At 43.1% G+C, this 21,292-nt stretch overlaps 1 protein-coding gene across 1 annotated transcript; it reads right to left on the bottom strand.

Annotated features, from left to right (window-relative positions):
• Positions 1 to 1,810: 1,810 nt before the first annotated feature.
• LOC306976217 (SERTA domain-containing protein 4-like) lies at positions 1,811 to 17,790 on the bottom strand. The gene is made up of 4 exons (XM_079574113.1): positions 17,128 to 17,790; positions 4,837 to 5,009; positions 4,547 to 4,665; positions 1,811 to 4,468 (listed from the first exon to the last, which is right to left on the bottom strand). Exons 2-4 carry the CDS (start codon positions 4,988 to 4,990, stop codon positions 3,644 to 3,646), a joined length of 1,098 nt encoding a protein of 365 aa, XP_079430239.1. The 5' UTR covers positions 4,991 to 5,009; positions 17,128 to 17,790; the 3' UTR covers positions 1,811 to 3,643.
• Between the last annotated feature and the right edge of the window lie 3,502 nt (positions 17,791 to 21,292).

The raw sequence follows: 21,292 nt of genomic DNA, 5'->3' as shown, positions 1-21,292 counted from the left end.
ATTTTGCCTTACCCTGTGCTGTTCTATTGAAATTTGTATAAGAGCTACATAATAAAATGGAAATCATGCAAAGAGGTCTGAAAATGTAGCAGGCTATTTTTGATTATTAGTAACAACTGGGAATCTATAAAAAAAAAAAGGAAAAAAAAGAAAAGAAAAGGGGCATCAATATTGGCATCAAGCTGATGTGGTGCAGCCGGAGACAGCAGGGACAATATACGTGACACCGGCAGAGCACGGCGGAGTGTGGAGGTGACTGCTCTGAGCGTAATGTCAAAGAGATTAACAAGAATTGAGTGGCAAAGCGACACCTGAGAGACATTTGGCGAGAGCAATACGCCGCCGCCGCCGCTGTCGCACTCCACTGAGCGCGCGACATGACGGGAAGACAATGAGCGGGAATCCACACACGTCCTCTCTCTCTAAGCGCACACGCAACCCGTCAGGGAGAACACGAAAAAAACACACGCAAGACAACAGGCAGAATTTTAGCGACAATTCTTTTTACTTAACACTTTGTCACAAAACATCACAGAGGTTTTTCCAGAGCTGTCTTTTGCTCTTTTGTTGCTTTTTTTTTCTTTTCTTCCTCATAACGACAATGTAATTAAAATGTCTTTTCTTTAGAAACACCCACTGATTTGTCCTGGAAATGAAAAAATAGTCAGTTAAGCTAATCACAACAGTCTCTGATATGTGGTCTCAAAAACGCAGAGGTGGGTAGTGATCAGTAACATTTAGTAAAGTTCGCCTTGCGCACTTTTTGGACGACTCTGTACATCAAGCGTACTTTTACTTGCTTTTTTTTTTCTGACATGACCCTTCTCTTAAAGGCCCTGTACCCATTTTTTTGGTTTACAAACAATGAAAGAGGTGGCGAGTGAAGTTTAAAGGGATTTTTCAGGATTTTTTGACATAGGGCCTCATTTCCTAGTTATCCAGAGTCCTTATATTTACAGTTTAGTGGTGCTAGGCTAGCGCATGTCTATGGTATCTAGTAGCCTGCATTAAAAACCTCTTCAAAATCATCGGGTAGTCCTCCGAACGTTGCCATATCTGATTTGTAGAAAGCTCCTTTGTGAATTCCACGTGTAGTAATGCCGGCCGCAGGTAAACACGCTAAGTAGCTCCGGTAACCTAGCAGATCACTCCGCCACTAGCTTACAACCAGGAAGCTGATGCTGCTCAAATATAAGTTATTTTAAATGCAAAATTGTTATATTTTAAAAATTATTCAGTCAACACAGACATTTATATTGGTGGTCTGGTGTTATGAGTGATTTGCCTCAGGTGCACTGTGCTTGGGTCAGACTGTTTTTAATGCAGGCTACTAGTTACCATAGACATGCGCTAGCCTAGCACTAGCCTAGCACCTCTAAACTCTTCAAATATAAGGATTGCATGAATTAAAAAATATGTATATATCTCCAGAAATCAACAACACTCTGGATAACTAGGAAATGAGGCCCTGTGTCAAAAATCCTGAAATATCCCTTTAAGCTAGCTGTTAGCTGTGGTCCAAAACTCATTCCTAACATCATAATTCTTCAAAAGGATGAGTTTATAAGCACGTCTCACCACGGTCAGGGAGCCAAGAGGAGCCTTACCGTCATAGTAATGCTAAAAACAACTAGCCTGCAAGATCCCAATCGATAAAAATGCTTGATAATAAGATGGACAACGCAACATTTACTGATGTCTGTTCTTCTGCTACCAAACTTCATTCCACTACAAGAAAAAAACGAGTACAGGCCTTTTTCTTTTTTTTCTTTTGACTTTTGACTTCGACTTAAAAATTAACGTAAAGCAACATTGGCCTTGCAAATGTTTTTGGCTACTCTACCCACCTCTGCAAAAACATGTCAAGTAAAAAAGAAAAAAAAAAAAAAAACGTAAAAGTTAAAGTAAAGGAAGTCAGCATACAAGTCGGGATGTGGAAAGTGGAAACACTATTGGCTGATATACTTCGTATCAACTTTGGCTTTGGGGCGGTGATTAGTGCGAGCAGCCTATTCTTCTCAAGTGCCAAACAAGACACAATGACACACAAGACACCACTCATTACGGCATCAGGACACAAAAGGCTGGGATCTGCGACACCCGCTAATCACGGCTTCACGGAGAATGGCTCTTGATTGGCTCAGTTTTTCATTAGAGGCAAAATGTATGGACAGAATCCGCCGGTATGTGGAATTATGTCGAAGTGGCACCGTTATTAGAAGTGCTTTGTCAAAGGCTAATGGCGGATAATTGTGAAAGCAGATGGTTTTGACACCGGATAATATACATCCTGCTTCTTCGTATGGAGATAACAGGCCGTTCTCTCCTCCTGAAAACATTTACTCTGGTGCGTCTGTCTTTGCTGGCCTCACCACGGATACGTCTCGCCTCTCGTGCTGGACACCTGTTTCTTATTTCTTGACTACTCTTCCCAAGTCCTTAAACACTTAGAAGGTCAAGATACTAGGTAGTGCTAAAACATGCAAGTAAAACGAGTGACATTTGGGCATGAGAGGCAATTTGCCTTTCCAACACAAGTCCGTGTCCTGTTTTTGTCAAAAGCAGTCACTGGGAATGCGAGATAAGCTACAAGAACAATGAAATGACACAATAAGTTTTTTTTTTCCATTAAAAAAATAAGGCACTTGAGTTGTTTCTTTAGAGATGTACATTTGTAACGTTGATTGTTTCTTCTCATTGTGCTATCTTTGCAGCAGTTAAGTGTTGTTGCCTGAGACAGCAGTGATACAACCTATGCATTAAAATCAAGTTTTGAAAATGCTACATCATTTATGTTCACGACGCACGGACAAGCGCACGGGCCTTCATTTGATCAGCATGTTTAGGGTCCAGGGGGACCGGTGCACTGACGCAAAGCCTTTTTCTGTTTCTGTGCTGAAGGACTTTTAAAGAGTCTTGGAGACAGTGCAAGTTTCAGACTTTTTCTAAGTTTTCATTAAGCATGACCTTAAATGTACTTTAAACTGTATATCAAGATGTGTGTGTGTTTTCTACTTACGAAGAGTCAAATGAAGCTCGAAGCTGTGTGCTACTAAATAGATAATAAAACTTCCATTGGATAACAATAGACCTGTGTGAAGGATGGATAGAGTGACAACTCCTAAACGCCACACCTTCTTGATCCTTGTGTTTTGTTTTCTGCAGGATTACTGCTATTTAGCCAACTAATGCAGTAAGTTACCAAGAAATAATGTGTCAGTTAAGCATTGTATCACGTCCTTCTTAAACGTATAGCTTAGATAACCAAACAACTCTTTTTACTCCGCCCATCTGGCAACACTCTTTTTGTTGAATAATTTCATTTATTCATTTTGACTGAACTAAGGGCTTTGTGACGAGCCAAAAGCTCAGATTTCGTTTTTTGTGTCTTGTTAGTTTTGATATTAACGTTTGTTTCTCTGATAGCTTGGATATTCTGTCAATATTGAGTCCATTCAGTTCCAATAATGAACAGAAAGACTATGCCTGTAAGAGGAAAAGAGTAAGTCTGGTTGTCCAGGCCACTCTGAGCCGTCTGTCAGCCTCACAATGGAACAATAGGTTACAGCGTAACGCTAATGGGGGCGTAGATTCTCATCATGGTGACATTTTAATGCCATTCTAGTCCAGTTTTAATGCAACATCATTGTCTATGAGCTCTCCGCTGCCAAAAGCCAACCTTATGGAGCTCTTTTTCCGAGCTATCAGAGTCCCAGGGACTTGCTGCTCCCTCCTCTTCCTCATCCTCGTCCTCCTCTTCCTCTCTGCTGTCTCTCATGCTGCTGTCCTCCTCTGTCCTTGTGTGGGCCTGTTTTAGACCCTCTGCAGTCCTAGTCCTTTTTGAACTGGACTTGTTCATTAAACTATGGGAAGTCCCGGCTTGTTCTCTGCTGTCTCCTTCCTCCTCTTCTTCATGTTCTTCCTCTTCCTCGCCATCTTCGTCCTCCTCATCCTGATCCTCTATATCCAGAGTGAAGCTCAGTTTACTGTGGTTGGCCAGTTGGAAGAGGGTGGAGGAGTGTGAGGTGGTGGGACAGGTGGACAGAGCTGCATCATACATAGAGAAGGGCAGGTGAAGGTAATGTCCCGCTGCAGCTGCTGCGTAGATACAACAACAAGTCTGAGCACAGTCGGGACGCAGAAAGTCCTGTCCTCGCATCAGCCTGTAGCGCTTCCTCTGGGGGGGTCCCGCCTGCGGGGGCAGGCAGATCCTGTTGGCTAAGGTGCCATGGAGCGCTGGGTGGGCTGGGGTGGTGCTGGGTGGGAGCACACAGGGCCCAGCAGCTAAAGCTGGGTTTGGAGGGAAACACCAGTCGGTGCTCTGCAGCAGGATCTCAGCGCGCAGGCGCCGCAAGAGGTTGTTGACAAGAACTGAGCGGCGCAGGAAGGCCTCAGGATCATCGATAAATCTCATCTTCTCCACTGAGAGACGGAGCACGTGGGCACGCTCCTCCAGAACTGGTGCAACCTGGAGGGTACAGCAGTCTGTGAGCATGCCATAGTCTTCAGGAAATGCTTAAAATCGAAGGCATCATTGAATACTCACGGTCTGGCAGTACGTCCTGAACCTGAAAGGGGCTTCATCTTCATCATCAATAAACTTCCTCTTGAAGTACGCAATTCTTGACAAAGAAACTGGATCAGGAACTCGCCTGCAATGTGGCTCTTCAAAAGAGAAAAAAAAAAGTTATTTAGACAACATTCCACAAGTTCAAAATGCTAAATGCTTTGGTTGGCATCATGGTCTGTGGCACATGCATCATACATTTGCTTAGTGTGCACCTATTGCACTTACAGTACAAAAATCTTAAAGAACATGTAGGTGTGTGCACGTACCGCGTGTAAACGACTCCTCTGAGCTGCAGGGCAGGGAGGGGTTGGACAGGCAGCTCTTGGTACAGCGCTCCGACTGCCATATTTGCCGGTATGTGGAGAGAGGAGGGTCTCCTTCTGGATCCAAAAACGGATTCATGGACAAGACGAGGGTCATGTCTTCCTTTTAAATCAACCTGACAACAAAAAAGACAATCTTTTTAAACATGCTGTATTTGTACCAAAGTTTCAACAACATTCAAAGACCTCTTGTTAACCCTGCATTTCATTCCAAAGAAGAAAATCTGCTAAAAATTTCAAACAAATGCTGCCCTATTGGCAGCTGAACACAATATCTTAAATCCCTGGAGTATCATTTACATTTCTCTATAAATGTTAACAAGAGGGTTATCTATGCCACAGCAAAGGCACTGGTGCTTAGCAGAGGAGTAAGCAGCTTCTGTTGTGCCAAGCTGCCTGACAAATCTAAATGACAATAACAGCACAGAAAAAAAATTAAAAAAATAAATTGGCAGATGGCTGGCAACACTGAGATACGCCTGGTACTGTAACAAGTAGGACACAGATGGAGAGATGACACCCACTCACACCATGAATTCCCTATTGATTAGGCGCCGGAGAGTTAGTGAGATGTTTGACACCAATTTGTTCAGTGAAATGAATCCCACACACTGAACTGCACTGGGAGGCTGTGTCAACAGAGTGGTAATCTAGGAAGCAAAGGAGCTGTGTGCCGTGGCAGCCAGAGCAGTGCGCCGAACAAACAAACGCAGAAAGGTGTGTTGCATTTGACATTAGTGAAATATTATTCCTAGTTCATCGCAGACCTTCCCTGCGGTCATGAAAATTCAAACTACTCAAGGAGAGGAACAACTAAATGCATAACACAAAGACTGCAGTTATTTTGGCAGTACCATGACCTTTAGCAGTGTCGTTATCGTTTTTGTCGTCTTGTTACTTTCAAACCCTGTAGTTCAGACCTCTACAGGCACATTCTGAAACACATGTGCTTCTTGTAGACAGAACAATCCATAATGCAGTCGTCTTTCACACAAAGTTGTGAATGGACACGCCACTATGCACTCAACTGAATCGAAATTTGACAACATATTGCAAGGCCTAAATCGCAAATGTAATCGCAATTTCATATTTTCCGCGCCCTGCAGCAGAGGGGCGAGCCTAGAGCACATTTCTTTGTGGTTTATAAGACCGGGACGCGGCGCTTTGATCATGAAGAATGGCTGTCATTTTGCTCTCTGTGATTCCTCCCCTTCATGCAGAATTCACCAGCAGCTGTTGGAGGTGTCACTAGCCAGGTCTTGTTGTCACCACTGCACTCCTTCAAAGTATGGTCGCTCCCCGCAGAGGCACCCATCCGCCTCACCCCCGTGGGGCGGCTGATGAGAACGTCCGCCTCAATGAGCTCCTCGTTTTGCTCAGCTGAACAGTTCCATTTCTGTGCGCTGCCTTCGCGACAGTTTGCATTTGCCGGACTGTAATCACGCGGGCCTTAAGCTGCTGAATGTCGTGTTTCATAGTGTCACCCTGACGTAAAACCCCGGGAAGAATCGATTATATATGATTTTGTGATGCTATGGTGCGGACGATTTTGACAAATTCATTCAAGGACCTGTGAAATCACTACTTTTTACAAATATCTACTAATACTTAAAAGTGTGAGCATTTTTTCTTTATCGTGCTGTTTATGTTCATGCGCTAAAGGCTGACAGTGTTGCGTTCTCATTTGATAATTACGTAATAATTACAGTAATTAGAAACAGGGCTCTTTGATCTCACAGATTAGTAAAGGAAAGCGCAATTAATAGCAAGCATGCTATACTCGTGTACGTGTTATATTGAGCTAGGTCAAAGTAAAGCACCGAGTATACAGCCACATTGCCAAACATTTCACCCCATGAGACACAATACGAGGCGTTTATGTAAAATAAATCAATGTGTCAGACTTGACTTGTTACGTTGGAGATGGTGGCGCTTTGCTTTGGCCACAGGTGGCAAAATTAAGCTTTAAATACATGAAGTCTTTTTCCAAATGCTTTATTCTGATGACTTATTACTGCATATGGTGGTTGATGTGTAGCTTAGAATTTGTTTATCAGAGTTTTACATCAGTTAAGTTTCTCTAATGGCGTAGCAGCATTGAACATTGTGAGTGTGTCTAGTTTGAACTATTATAAGTGAAGAACACAATAGTAACCAAGCGGTAGGGTTGGGCAATATCGTATTGCATAACATTATTGAGATTTTTATTTTTTATTTTGTTGTAATTTCCTAGTGGACACGATATACGTAATTAATGCTACGCTCAGCTCCATCAGAGCGGGCGAGAATGTTTGTAATGTCTTTTTAAATGTCAAGCACTTTGCGATGCACCTGTGTATGAAAAGCGCTCTATAAATAAATATTGTCGGACACAGGGGCGGGTGCTTAAAAAGTAAAATGAAATGAAAGATGTCAATTGCTTGAGTAGATCATATTTGCGAGGAAATTAGCATGGGCGGTAAAAAATAAAATAAAAAAAGGGAAATATATTTGCATTGATCTTCTAAATAGGCTTGAGGCAGGAATTTTAAAGTAGTTTGTCTATTGTCAATTGTATCATCAAATATATTGTTATATTTCTTTTTTATATATCGCGATAGAGATTTTAGGCCACGTCTCCCTGCCCTACCACACGGTGTAAAAGTGAAAGCGTGCCATTTTTGAAAGCATCGTTTTTCATGATTGCATTTTGTGATGGCCAATGTGTGTGGGGGGGGGGACGCTGGCTGCAGAGATCTCTCATGCACTGAAACCTCCTCTTGTTGAATGGTGAAATGTCACAGAAGCACCTCACTGACGGCAGAAGAGGCAGACGCTGAACCCATGTGCGTCAGAGGCGACACATGTCTGAACGCGCTCCAGGCCAATCGTGGCAGACGCAGAGAGAGAATCAGTGATTTGGGGGAGTGGGGGGGGGGTGTGTGGAGAAAGTGTGTTACATCAGGGAGAATTCGCCGCGTTATATCACCATGTTGGGCCTAAATTCCTGCACCGAGGGCTCCCCTGCCAAGGACCACCAACAAGGGCCAATTATGTCAGTGCCATTGAGTGCCAGTGCCACGCTTAATTAGCAGCTTCGACCCCACTCGCCCCCCCCCCCCACTCCCATCCCTCCCCTGAGCCGCCTTTTTTCCTCTCCGCTCTTCTCCATCACCCCCCCCCCTCCCTTCTCGCCGTGTTGTTTGTCGCTTTTGCTCGGGCACAAAGAAACAAGCATGCCATCACTCCGCGGTGCCCTCCTTAGGGACCTCCATCTCGACAGCCCCTACCCCTCCTCTGTCTTTCATCCCCCCCCCCATTCTCAATCGCTCTCCCTCTCTCTCTCTCCCTCGCTTCTCTGTGACATCCTTTCAGTGGCGGTCACAGTTGACAGCTCTCTGAACCAGGGGCTGAGGAGAGCGAGGGGGGGAAGAAAAAAAAAAATTACAATGAGGATAGCGACAGAGCAGCTTCCCCGCATGTACAGCAATACTTCTTGTTCTTCAAAGAAAATGAGGAGGAGGCAGCGGAGGGGAAAGAGAAAGGGAGAGAAATAAAAACAAAAGGCCGAGGAGCGGAGGAAAAGCTCCTTGGGGGATATCGCTCTGTTCTAGATGCCGCTGTCTGCATGAGGTGGAAATGTGAGCGTGATTGAGAATACAGGATGTGTGTTATGGGGGTGTTAAGCAGAGAGGATCCAGCTGAATAAAAGGTGAGAGATTCCTATGACAACCTTGAGGAAATGCATCCAGATATTGCAGTATAACAATGTAGCAGCGACAACGACGCTGCGAACATCTACAACCGCAATTTCCGTTCCTGAACTGAGTTTACAATACACAAAGACAAACCAATCACTGTTTTCTAGGAAATGTTAGAAACAGAGTCCAACCAACACAAACAGGAAGTTGTTTTGCATGGTATAGTATATTTACAAGCAGAGCACACCCAGTTGTAAAGGAACATCACTGCCCATTGGTTTAGAGCAGGGCATTTTTGAATAGATTTGTTAGAAAGATACTCAATCAGAAAGCAGTTCTAGGTGTTGATCAAAGGGGTGCAAAGTGAGATACCTGTGGAACGTTGAAGAGGACAAGTCATGTGTAGTAGACTTTTATGAGCTTAAAGTGTTGCTCCCTCATCAAGAAAACATACTGTACTGGAGTAATATTTAACTTAATTTCCGCAAGTTTGACTTAATCCACTCTACTATCCTCGCTTCAAGGGCAGAAATAACGCTGATTTGGACTTCTTGCATTAGATTGCACAAAACCGGACCCCAGAACTGCACTCAAAGTGTGTTAATCTTGATGCCATTGATTTTTTTAGCATGTTGTTGGCTAAAAATGAAAGGTTTCACCCATTGGGGCATGCAGAGGAGGCCCAAGGCCAAATAGACACGCAGACCAACACAGTCTACACTGTCAGCCACAATTGTGCTTGAAATGTCCAAATAAGGCAACTTTGTGATGCACTTAAAACTGAAGGGGCAAACACTTTGAAGTGTGGTTCAAAAATATGGATTTTTAAAAGCTAACCAAAAATGAAGAAGGTGTTTTGTCGTTTTTTAAATGATTTTGTATTTACAAATACAAAGGTCAGTAGCCACATAGCTGATTGGCTTCCATTATGCCTTTAAACTCATAGCATTATCTTTTCCCCATATCCCTGTGTTGAAAATGAATAGGAATTTTCGCAAAGGTGGCGATGAGCTTCACCTGTTACCTGCCACCTTAGGGTTAGGTTTAGGGTTAGGGTTGACTTCAAGGGACCATACAGAATTTAAAATTGTTAAAATTAAGTATTTTCCTCCCCCTACATGTTCCAACAATGTCCTAGTCCAATGTCCGTAGAATGAGCCCAGACCTGTTCACCACAACTGCCTCTAAAATCCTGCACTGTCACTCAAAAAGGTGTTAATTCGGGTCCGAAGTGCCGTCATGCACAAGCTTAATATAGAAGCTGCAGTTCCACGTATGACCTGAGGTGGCAGTAGTGAGTATAAAATGGCTATCTTGCATCTAGCCCCTTTAACACCTGATAGCTGATATGCCAGTGTGATACCTCATTTAAAAGCCAAGACCTTATAGTTTCTAAAACTATGTGTAAGATCTGTGTGAATGAAACTTACATCACATTTGCAGTTCCTAACCCTAACCGTAACCCCAAACCTAACCCTCACCCTAACAAATAACATGTTAATGATCCGTTTTCCCTTAATTGCATTGGATTCCAAATTATTCCCATGCCAGCTTCCGTTACAATAATACTCTCAGTGGGTCAAATCTATCTCCAAAAGCTTCAGGTTGAGGATGTCAACATGAGCCTCGGGAATTTTTAGCCCGTGACAGAGCTACTCGACTGCGTGGACACTTATCCTACTCGGTGGTGCAATTTTCCACTGCCATTTTGAACTGTGGCACACCTTGGAACTGCTAATTGCCACATGCTTTGGCGTAAAAGACAGTTTCATCTCTTTGTTTAGTCCTCTGGCTTCACTCTTATCTGCCACACTCGCAGACTCACTACCTCCCCGTGACTCCTTTTCATTACACAGCCTTTGATGACGAGCCTTTAATTGCAGAGCGAGGGCACTAGACAAGCGGAGGGAGCGGGAGGGAGCGTGCGATGGAGTGACGGTAAAGGGGAAGGAAAGATAAGTGCCCGCAGGAGCCTTGTCATGAGTGGAGACAGATCACCCGCGGGGATGATTTGTGCTGCTGTGATTGACTCACTCCCTCCAGAGCATGGAGAAGGCGCGCGAATCGTAGTGTCCTGAAAGATGTCAACTCGGGCCACACCGCAGTCAACTCATCTGCTCCCAGGGTACGGCTGATGCAACGCCGCGCTGTAGATGCAAGCTCAGACAAAAGAATCTGTGTCCTCAAAACAGGGACGCGCTCAAAGAGAAATGGCAGAACAGTGAGGTTTTTTTTGTTTTTGAACAGATTGATCGTTTGTTTGTGTTCATCTCGCCTCGCAACAGGAGCTATCGCGGTGAAAGAATTTCTCTCCAAGGGCAAAAAAAAACTGAAAACACTTACCACCTGCTTTTTCTTTCTTTTATTTACAAGCAACCAAATAGAGCAGAATGATCAAGTCTAGGTTATCAACCCGTCCACGGCCTAAACATACTGACAATGATGTGTTACAATGATTTGCTCTCCTGATTTTCTTCTGATGAATACAATAGCTAGTTGCATCCCATTTGAAGAGTCTACTGCACAGACAACACCAGTTCAAATGAGACTTAAGTTTCCATTCGACTAAGGAAGAGTCAAAAAATATGTTAAGGTTATGTTGCTTAGCTTATGAACCCTAAAAAATGTATGGTTGCATTCAGAAAATGTCTAATAATTCCCTATAAAAACCCTCCTTTCAGACAATACCCAACCCTATACTGTATATCTGTTATCTTGTTTAAAATGTGGCTTTCAGTTTTTTACAAGGTCGTTCCTTGGCAATTAAAAAAAACTGTAGTTAATACAAGTGTTCATTGTCATATAAATCTGAACACAGATGGTAATAAAGATAAACATGTGCTGTCTGTTTTGCCTTTTGAATGCAGCAGTGCTGGATACTAACCCAGGACTAGTGCAGTTTATGCAGAAAGAGCACTTCAGCTGAAGGCAAAAAAAAGACTATACTTGAAATATTAATCAAATCAGCGCATGAGAAAGTCTAACCTATTGAATGAAAAGGCACTACGCTCTGTCCCACAGTCTCTGAGGAGGGCTCCCTGACTTCCTCTTCCATTACAAGGTTCACTTGGCAGGTCTTGCGTAAAATATTCATGAACTGTAACCTCAAACTGTAATATTTCCAAAAGTTCGGTATAAATAGTCAGAATTAGACTTGCTAATCGCATCATCAACATCTGAAATCATGAGCGTGCCGTAAGTGCCTCCTAGAGATGAGCAGTTTGTTATTTGTACAGTAAAGCCGCCATTTTTACTCTCAGGTTACGCCAGAAAATCAAATTTCTCTGAAAATATAATGATTCTGCCAACACTAGAAGGAATTAGCTGCAAAATCATCCAAAGCAGCTTTATGGGCTCTTAATACTTGATGAAAGTAGAATTTCCGACCATCTGTAAATAAGAAGGCGAGCATTAAAGGGTATTTCTCCTCGGGGAAGTTTTAAGTGTATATAATCATATGTGGCTTACTGCGTGGCTACACAGAGCCTTTAATTAAAAACATTTTGAAGGCAGTCTCGTTCCAGTCTGAACTGTGGGAGATTTCATTTGTTCAGCGACTCCGGGGAGCAAGAGTCATGTCTCTAATAAACTTTGTGCTCTCCCTCAATAGATTTTTCTGCGCGGCCTCGAGAATGCTAATGGATCCAGCATGTGTCGTTGTACGGGAGCGCTGTCTGTGATGTGTTTATGTGTTTACTCGCTGCACTTTCTGCCAGGTTTCTCTCTGCGCTTCGGAGCCACGGGGGAAACCGAGCAAAGCTGAGGTTTTCACATCAACAAGGAGGCGTTTTCGGGCCCGACAACTGATTGCAATTGTTCCGTATTTTCGCTTAATATAATGGTCCTTCTTCCATAGGGTCTTAATAATAGTTTGGTATATAGGCAGTTCAGATTTTAGTCTTTTCTCAACTGATAAGGCTCCTGGACAGGTTTAAAGACCAGTGTTAAATTATTCTGAACTTCAAAACAGTCATCGCAAATCTAATCACAATGGCAGTAAGATATTTTGCCAAAATCGCGCAGCCCTCGAGCAGCTCCGGTACATGTCCAGGTATGTCCTAGTGGGAAGACGATGGTGTAGTCCTCAAAATGAATTGTGGGTCTACAGCGCTAAAGATTGTGTCGTCAAAACCGCCAAGATTTCTAGGATTCTTGGCGCTTCTGTAAAGTTTTTAGCCAATGTGATGTTTGCTACTACATGGCCAATTTCTATGGTAGCGATCCTGACCTCTCTTCATGCTATCTTGTTTTAGCTCCACCGGCGCATTAATCATATCATTAAGCCCTGGTTTTATGAAGTACTTGAACTTGAAGGGTACAAGTCAAGTCCCAAAGCAAAGAATGTTCTCATTGCTTGTTAACACACTAGTCGCCCATGAACTATACAACACTGCATATGACACTGCAGTGTGTTGTTTTTTCATTACACAAAGTATACCAGGTTTAACTCGGAATTCAACTTTCAAAATAGTAATATGTGGGGAGAAAAAAAGCACAGTCTCTGCCCAGAGTCCAGACAGTTGTAATAAATGCATCCAGGGCAGCGCATGAAAGGCTACAAATAAAGCCTGATAATACATTCCATCCTCCCTCAGTCAGACGCTCTGGATCAGAAACAGCATTTGAAGATCATTCGAAGTGAGGAGTCTGAGCCAGGCTATCAATATGGCTGTTGGCGTGCATGTGGAGAGCGCTGCCACGAGAGGCTCAAGCACACAGCCAGACAGAACAGATAGAGAATAGATAATAGCTATTACCACGTCAAGATCTCCTTCAGAGGGCCAGCAACACACTGCACTGAGCGGCGCTATGAATCAAAATGCAGCCTTTGAAAAAAACAAGCAATTAGCCCCCCGCTAGCACTGGTCCGGACCAGCCAAGAAGCACTAGAGCTTCAAACATGCTTTATGAGATGTGATAAAAAGGATACATCAATGCATTTTCAAACGGGAATGGAGAACTCCACAAAGACCGCAGTATTTAGACTGTAATGGGAAGCAAATAGACCAGTGTTGCAATATTTTGTACACCGCTGTAACAGTAGACGTAAAAGATAAACAATTTGGTTTGACTGTTTTGTTTCGCCAACACAGGAAAGATTCATTGTCCACACATCAAACTAGACAACAAAGTGGAAACGAAGAAATGGACCTGAACTATTTGGCCCACATGCCCTCGGACTATATGCAATCACAAGCCATTGTATCGTCCAGCTCTAAGGAATTCGCGGAGAGTCTGTTCCCGCACTGAGACCACTGGCCACTTGTGGTTGTAGTTAATACAAAACCCTTCCAAATATTCCTGGGTTCAGACAGTGTTCTGGACGCGCACCAACACTTAATCAGAAAAACAGACGCTCCCAGGGGCTTTTTACTTCGAGGCCGCTAGAGGTAAGAAAAATTGCGTTTAGCACTAGGGGCGAGGATTGGCGACAGAAAAAGAAAGAACTGGGAAAAGTACCTATAAATACGGCGAATGGTTATTTTGGGTGAGTTTGGCAGGGATGTTGTTTGAAGACAGAATAGGGGTGTGCTCTTGACCTTGACTTGGTTTTTAAATCACGTTGGGTAAAAGTATTGCTTACAGCTTGATTTATAGAGCAGTACATCTGGAAAACATTGCATTTGATTTTCAAAACTATAGCAGGGACGGTTTGAGCATTAACTTTTGAGAGAATGCTAGAATATATGCTGCGGAACGAATTCAAGAAACGCAATGCTTTCAAGAACACGCTCCCTAAATGTTTGCGGGTTTGTTGCAACCACAACGTTTCAACTTCACTGCGATTAACGGCGGCAACCTTATGTGGCAGTGTCGAAATCCGAAAGCCTCTCCCTGACGTTGGTCAAAAATAGCCTCCGTCCGCCATGATGCATCCTCTTGTGCGTGTGTTTTTGCCGCTGTAGCTCACATTGTGTTAGCGGCAGCTCGCAGCCTGTCAGGAGTCATCAGCGCGGTGTGTGTGTGTGTGTGTTGGGCGGAGGGTCGTCATGGCGGCGGTGGCGTGACTGTGTGCGGGGTTCAGGGGCCTCGGGAGCCAATGAGCGCTGACACATGTGCTGTGACAGGGAGGCTGCGTTACCCACTATCTGAGGACAGCTTGTTTTGGCTGTGAGGGTTAACAGGTCACTGCTCTGTGCGTGTCGGTCAATGGCCGGCGACCACGGGGGACGTGTTCAGGAGTGAGGGGCATCATCACTAACATGTGACCAGCAGAGAGCGATATAAATTATTCAAGAGAGAGCTGACAAAATGGCCATTGATTATATGTCGGGATGCGTATGTGCAAAGTCAGCTACACTCTCATCAAAAACATACTGTGGTGTAGTGTTTTCAGTTGTGTAGTGTATTTAATCTTGCCTGAGAAAGTTTTATAGTCATGTCCTTGGTCACATATTACTAAAATAACAAGGCCAAGGTGTCTAAAGTATTGTTTCAAAACTCATTTACGTCTATCTTTCATTTTTTTTAAAAATCTTTGACCATCTACAGTAATTAGACTGTGTTTTGACAATCTGCTAAACTTTCTGTTACTGTGTACTTTTCTTGTTGCAGTTTTTCGTCACGCTTCATATGCTGACTAACACTCGTGCAGTTCTGTAACTGTGTACGGAAAAAACGGCAAAGGACGGTTTAACGCAGGTTTTTGGGACTTGTTTTGACTACAAGCTTCTACATTAACCGCAGACGGTCGTCGCCAACTTGGACAATGTACACACAGTGAAAAGCTTCAAAACTCCACTGTGTGTGTGTTGTTGTTTTGTTTTTTTAGGTGAATCATAAGGCGGTTGCTCAAAAAAAAAAAAGGAAAAGAAAAAGAAAAACATCTTGTCACACCTTCCATAGAAACAAAATGTGTGTCCGCCTTCCTTCTCAGGTTGCCCACATCAGCGCTGAGTCTTTCTTTAGCACAAAAGCGCATTCATGATCGGGAGGTATTGCCACTGCCCGTAGTTGGGGGGGGAGTCGGGGGCAACACCCTGCAGTAATAGTCAAGCCGCTCAACTTGTCTTCTTGGCCCCGGACCTTTTCACACAAACGCGGCACAGAAAGCAGACAAAGGCAATGCGACAGGAGCCGGGCCCCCATATTTCACCAACTGTCAACACCGCTGTCAAGGCACTTCGTCCTTTTCAACCTACCTTTTCAGCGCTGTTGGTAAATTGCAGATAATTACACGTGTGCGTAGGAACAACACTCTTTAAGTGGTGTCACTTTTACAGCCCCCGACGTCTGCTGCCTTTTTGCATTTAAAAACACCGAAGCTGCTCGCATCTTCGCCATGAGAGCTGTGTTTTGAAATGCCGCTCCAGATGTAAGAGTGCCACCCCCCCACCCCCCCCCACCCCCCTGCAGTGGGAAATGAATGTCTGAGGGGGGGCTGCGGGCTACCTACAGGTTCACGTCCCTAATGAGCAGAAGAGTGTGTTGGGAGCTCGATATGATTGATAGTGGCGCGACCGGGTAGGGGGGGGGGAAGAAAAAAAGAGGAAAAACGCAGCAAGTGCTTTTGATAAAGAGCAGAGCAAATGGAAGAGGGGGGGGGCGTCTGGCAAGAGGTAAAGAAAAGGAATCTGGCATCGGACGTCCAAGATTAGGTGCCAAGAACTGGTCCACAAAGCAAAGCCAGGGAGAGAAAAAGAGATAGAGAGAGCGCTTTCTTGTCATTTTAATGCTTTCCTGATGTTCCTCCCTCTCGCATACTCCACATTACACACTCCTTCTAACTCTAAGGAACATTCTTTTTTCAAAAATAAAGCAACGGTGGATATTCCTGGCGAGCCCCAGGTGTTGTTGGCAGCTGAACTGAGCCGAAAACGCATCCGACCCCGTTACCAGCCCCTCTCTGTGCTGTAAAACTGTCTCTTACCGGATAAATAAAGAAGTCGGAGTGGCGGTGAGGTGTCCATGTACAGCTCTTGCTTGTTTGACAACACACACACACACACACACACACACACACACACACACACAAACACAAAAACAAAATCCTCTCTGGAAACTGAAAAGAGTGTTAGCGGTCCGCTCCCGAGCCGAGATGCGGTGGCACTAAGTCGAAGAAACCGCACACACACACACACACAAAAAAATGACATCAAGGAGAAGGAATTACAACAGCGGCTAAGTCTTATTGCTTTCAGAAGGCAGTGGTAATTTGCAGCCGAGAGCCATTCCTGCAGAATAATGAAGTGGGGCTGGACAATGCCAAGAGAGTGGCTGGTTATGTCAGCCTGCATAATGTGTTAGAACAAGGTCTCTGTCATGTCACAGTGGTGGGCTATTGACTGCACTCATGACCAATAATCCCTGTATTAGTACAACGAATTAATCCACAGGCAATACTCTTGTAATACTGTTACTGTGATGATGTAGAAGGATGTTTATCTCACGCCAAATAAGGGCACTGTGTTGCAAAAAAAAAAAAAAAAAAAAAGTAGCCTATCTAAGAATAACGTAGCATATAGAGGCTGGAACTTTAAGGAGTCTGTGATCTCCAGTGTATCCAGAATAATATATATATATATTTTTTTTTAGTACAAACCGTGCCACTTACCCGACTAGAATTGTTTTGACCTCGTCCTCGGCTCCACTCTCTCCACTTATGAATGCCACTGAAATCCAAGTGCACTGCTGTGGAAAAGGGAGGAAAGAAGAAGAAAAAGAAGGAAAAAAAAAAAACTCCTAAATAAACAACAGAGTCCTCCGCTGGCTTTCCCTCCGGTCTAAGTCGTAGATTCTCGAAGTGCTACGGCGATCGCAATAAACAGTACTTATGTAATTACTAGTTAAAACGGCTAATTGTCTAATAGTCATTGAGCGCGAGCGGCTCCCTCCTCTTCTTCGTGTCGGCGCGAAACATCCCCGCGCGCTCTTTTTTTCTTTTTTCTTCCTTTCTTTCTTTCTTTCTTTCTTTTTTTTACTCGGGGATAAAAACAAAACGGAGAGAAGCTGTTGTTGTTCTTGTCCCCGGCGGTGGCGAGACGAGCGGGGCTTGTTTTGGTGCGCGGTAGTCCATTCACGGCGGGCTCGTCGTCTGTGCGGAGGGTTTCGCAGCAGCTCGCGGTGTCGTGGCGGGGTTGACAGTTAAATGAATGTGCGGCGCTGAAAACAACAGCAGCGGCGCAGCTCCATCCTCCAACTACAGCCGACTGAGGCGTTCAGGGCGGCTCGGGATTTCGGCCCGCCGCTGGTCTACAACTTGTTGGCCGCTTCAAAGCTAGAGCGCGTGGTACATATTGTGAACTAGTGGCTTTGCGTCATGCGGCTGTAGTGGGGCTACAGTGTGGCGACAGGCTGCGTGTATTTTCGATACAATGTGGCATCGCTACGATACATTAAACACACATTATCGTAACTTTCTATGTCTTACATTTAGAATAGCAGGGCTGCACAGTATTGTTGAATTAGTGGCTTATTGACAAGAAGCCCCACTCGGTAAATCAGAGGACTTAAACTGTGCCAAATCTGTTTTAGTCATGATTTTCCTGATTTAGTAGGATTTTAGCCTTCATTTATTTACAGATATATTTATTTTGGCTAATAGAATGTAATACAGGCCTATTAACAGTATTCATGCTATATATAATATATTGTAATAGGCTATAGCCATCGCAATATTCATGTAATCACATATATTTTCTTTCTTTCTCTCTGTCTCTCTCTCTAGTCGCGCTGCCCAAATGAATAAAATATCAGAACTGAAATGTCCCACAGTCATTGAAAGCAGCCCCTTATTTCCACAGTTATTTTAGACTAGTTGTGTGCTGGAGATCAGGCTCTGCAGGGATGTGACCGACAAAAGAGGGGAGGGGGGGGGAGCGAGCCCCGATCATCTGTTCTGCATTTCCCCTTTGATTCAGCAGCAGCCACTGAATCTTATTTTCCAGCACCACTCCCCCCAGAGCGTTTTGTCCTGCGCTCAACAAAGGAATGTGCAGCACATTATCTGTCTGACTGTAATAAAACTCTGCTCCTGGCTCCTCTGTTTTGTAAATCCTTGGAGGTAATTAAGCTATAGCTATTTTCAAACAAGGTGCTGTAAGTAGAGACGGTCTTCAAGAGGAAGTGGCCTGGCTTAGAATAGGACACATGCATATATCATATATCAAATTCATGTGCCAAAATTGACCAGATCCATATGGTATTTCGTGTCATGAAATACACGACATACCTTTTGCAGTGCGCGGGTACACGTGGCCAGATGGTACAAAAACCGCCAATGACACGCACTGCCAATTGTCACTTCAGGGAATCAACGCTTCCAGCCACACTTGGCAACCCTCACATACAATTACTCTATTTATACACATCCAGCGTCGGAACAATTGACGTAAATACAATGCTTGCTCCACCTGTTGGTTGAGAATTGGAAATGCAACTTTCTTTTGTTGGGGTTGACAAAAAGATCATGTTGAACGTGTTCTCACTCTCAAGAAAAAAATACAAATGGGTAAATTACAATAAGCCTGTCAAAGAGTAAGAAATAAAATTAAAACTACACTTTATTGTGAAAATCAGAAATGTGTGTTTGTTTGGGTTTGGTAAGTTTCAAAGCAAGAACAATAGGATCTAGTTACTGTTCCAACTTTGCTTATGTTCTAAAAGTGGGCGGGCCTACTACATCATAAGAAATAAAGGGAATCCTCACAGTTTAATGTTTTTGATTTTACTCTTTTATATGCAATATCATCACATAGAAATTATTTCCATCATAAAGACTTTACAAATAAACCTTGTTACAGAGTGGCTTCAATTTACAGTACATTAAGACACTTGACACAAGGGTTCTGAGTGTAAAACACTAAGGCACCAATGCCGACCGTGGCATAGGTAGTATAGAAACAAACCGCAAAGTCAACTGTAAAGAAGGAGTAACAAAGCCTGCGATAAGAGTGTCCTATATTCATAATTTTGGGGAACACATTATGTGGAAAAACTGCAGTTTCAGAAGCAGACCACGATTACGGCGCTCGGATTTGTGTCTAATGCTTCGATGTCAGACACTAAACACTCTCTTTTAACAGCATCAAATAATTGCAATGCACGTGGCAGTTTTCTCGCACCGTGTCACACCTACAGGTACTTGAAGTGTGCTGTGAGTTGATCGATAATTAATGCATGAACAACTCGTACAACTTTTCACCTTTACGTGGGAACGGAAATGCGATGTGTGATGAGAAACTTTTCAGACCTCATTAGTTACTTTAGTTTCATTATGTCATCACTTTCTCTTCAATTGGCAGAATCTACGCTGAGCACCTACAAATAATCAAATGAACAATCTGTGCTTAAGTCATTTTGCGGCTTTTGCTTTGTTCCTCGCCAACACTGATGAGTATACAAGGATGTGTGCAAACATTGTAATTATTTTGCTTTTTTCAGGAGATTGCCTCTCTCATTGTTCATCTTGGTGGTTTCTTTCCTTTATATGTAAACTTGTCCAAAGTTTTGAGTGTGTAGAATGTCATTTAAGGGGAGACACAACAGGCAAAACCTTTTTTTTTGGGCCAAATTGGTCTCTGAACATACAAGCTTTCACCCGGAAACAGAAAATATGCCTAATCTTCACAATAACATGTTTAAATATTGCGCTGATTCAATGTTCCCCCATAGACTTACATGGGACAATGCAATTTCAAGGGCTTTTTTCTCAAAACACATTTTTCTGTCATTGTGGCGACACAATGTCCACGTCAGTCGGACCTAAAGACTTCAAATTTTCCAGCCTTGGACTGAACAATATTTGGAAGATTTTTTCAGAGGGATTTTTTTATTATTTAATCCCTAAGCCCCATTTATTGAGTTTTGAATGTCAAAAAATGAGGCGAAAATTAATTGTTTACACATTTTTCCACTAAAAAACAGCTTATTTTAAAACTAAACAAGAAATCCAAAATCCCCTCTGAAAAAGTCTTGGTAACTCATTCATCAATAAAATGAAACAATAAATTTGAATGTAGCTCTATCCATTATTCAGATTTCGTCGTCGAAAAAGATGGGAAATTTGGGGCATTTTTTGGCATAAAACACCTTGTTCTTATATGTAAAGATAAAATGACAGAAAACTTGCAATGTATTTTTTTCTTACATTTATGCCAGTGATCGACAGCAAACGTTTCAAATTGATATCTGTAAATATACATTTTTTCCCTATTCACCTGCAGTGTCTCGCCTTAATTGTGTCTTTTTAAGCGTGACACTTAACCCGTCGACTGCAGATGAAAAATGGTAGACCCACTGACTTGTTGAGTTATGTGCATCGTCCCTGAAGTAAATAAAGCAAGTTCTATTAAGAGAACTCTCTTTTCTGTCTCCAAACTGTGAGTCTTCCACATAATGTATTCAGGTGTTGTGCTTACTGTTTCGCGGCGACATTAAAACAATTCCGTTACCAATTCTGTATTGTATTGCTCGGAGCTTGGATCACCAATTTCTGTTACAAAAATAGATATGAAACATTTACCGTGTATAAAGTATGCAGCAGACATTCAAAAGTGAAGTATCTAAATACCAAATGGCATACAAACAAAACGTGAAGAAGCCGAGACTGCCCCTAACAAAGACTCTAGAATGCACTCAGTAAACACTTCACTGTTTTAGCTTCTACAGGCACAGTCTTTGAAATTAAAGGAGAAAGTTAGCACAGTAGAATAGTAGAAATACCTGTAACATTCTGTACTTTGTTCATGTCTGAGTAGAAGTGTCTAGAGTGAGTAGAG

Source organism: Gobius niger (genome assembly GCF_951799975.1).
Source record: "Gobius niger genome assembly, chromosome: 16".
In the NCBI taxonomy this organism is placed as follows: domain Eukaryota; kingdom Metazoa; phylum Chordata; class Actinopteri; order Gobiiformes; family Gobiidae; genus Gobius; species Gobius niger.
Note: the sequence above shows the minus strand (reverse complement) of the source record. Positions and strands in the feature narration are given on the sequence as shown.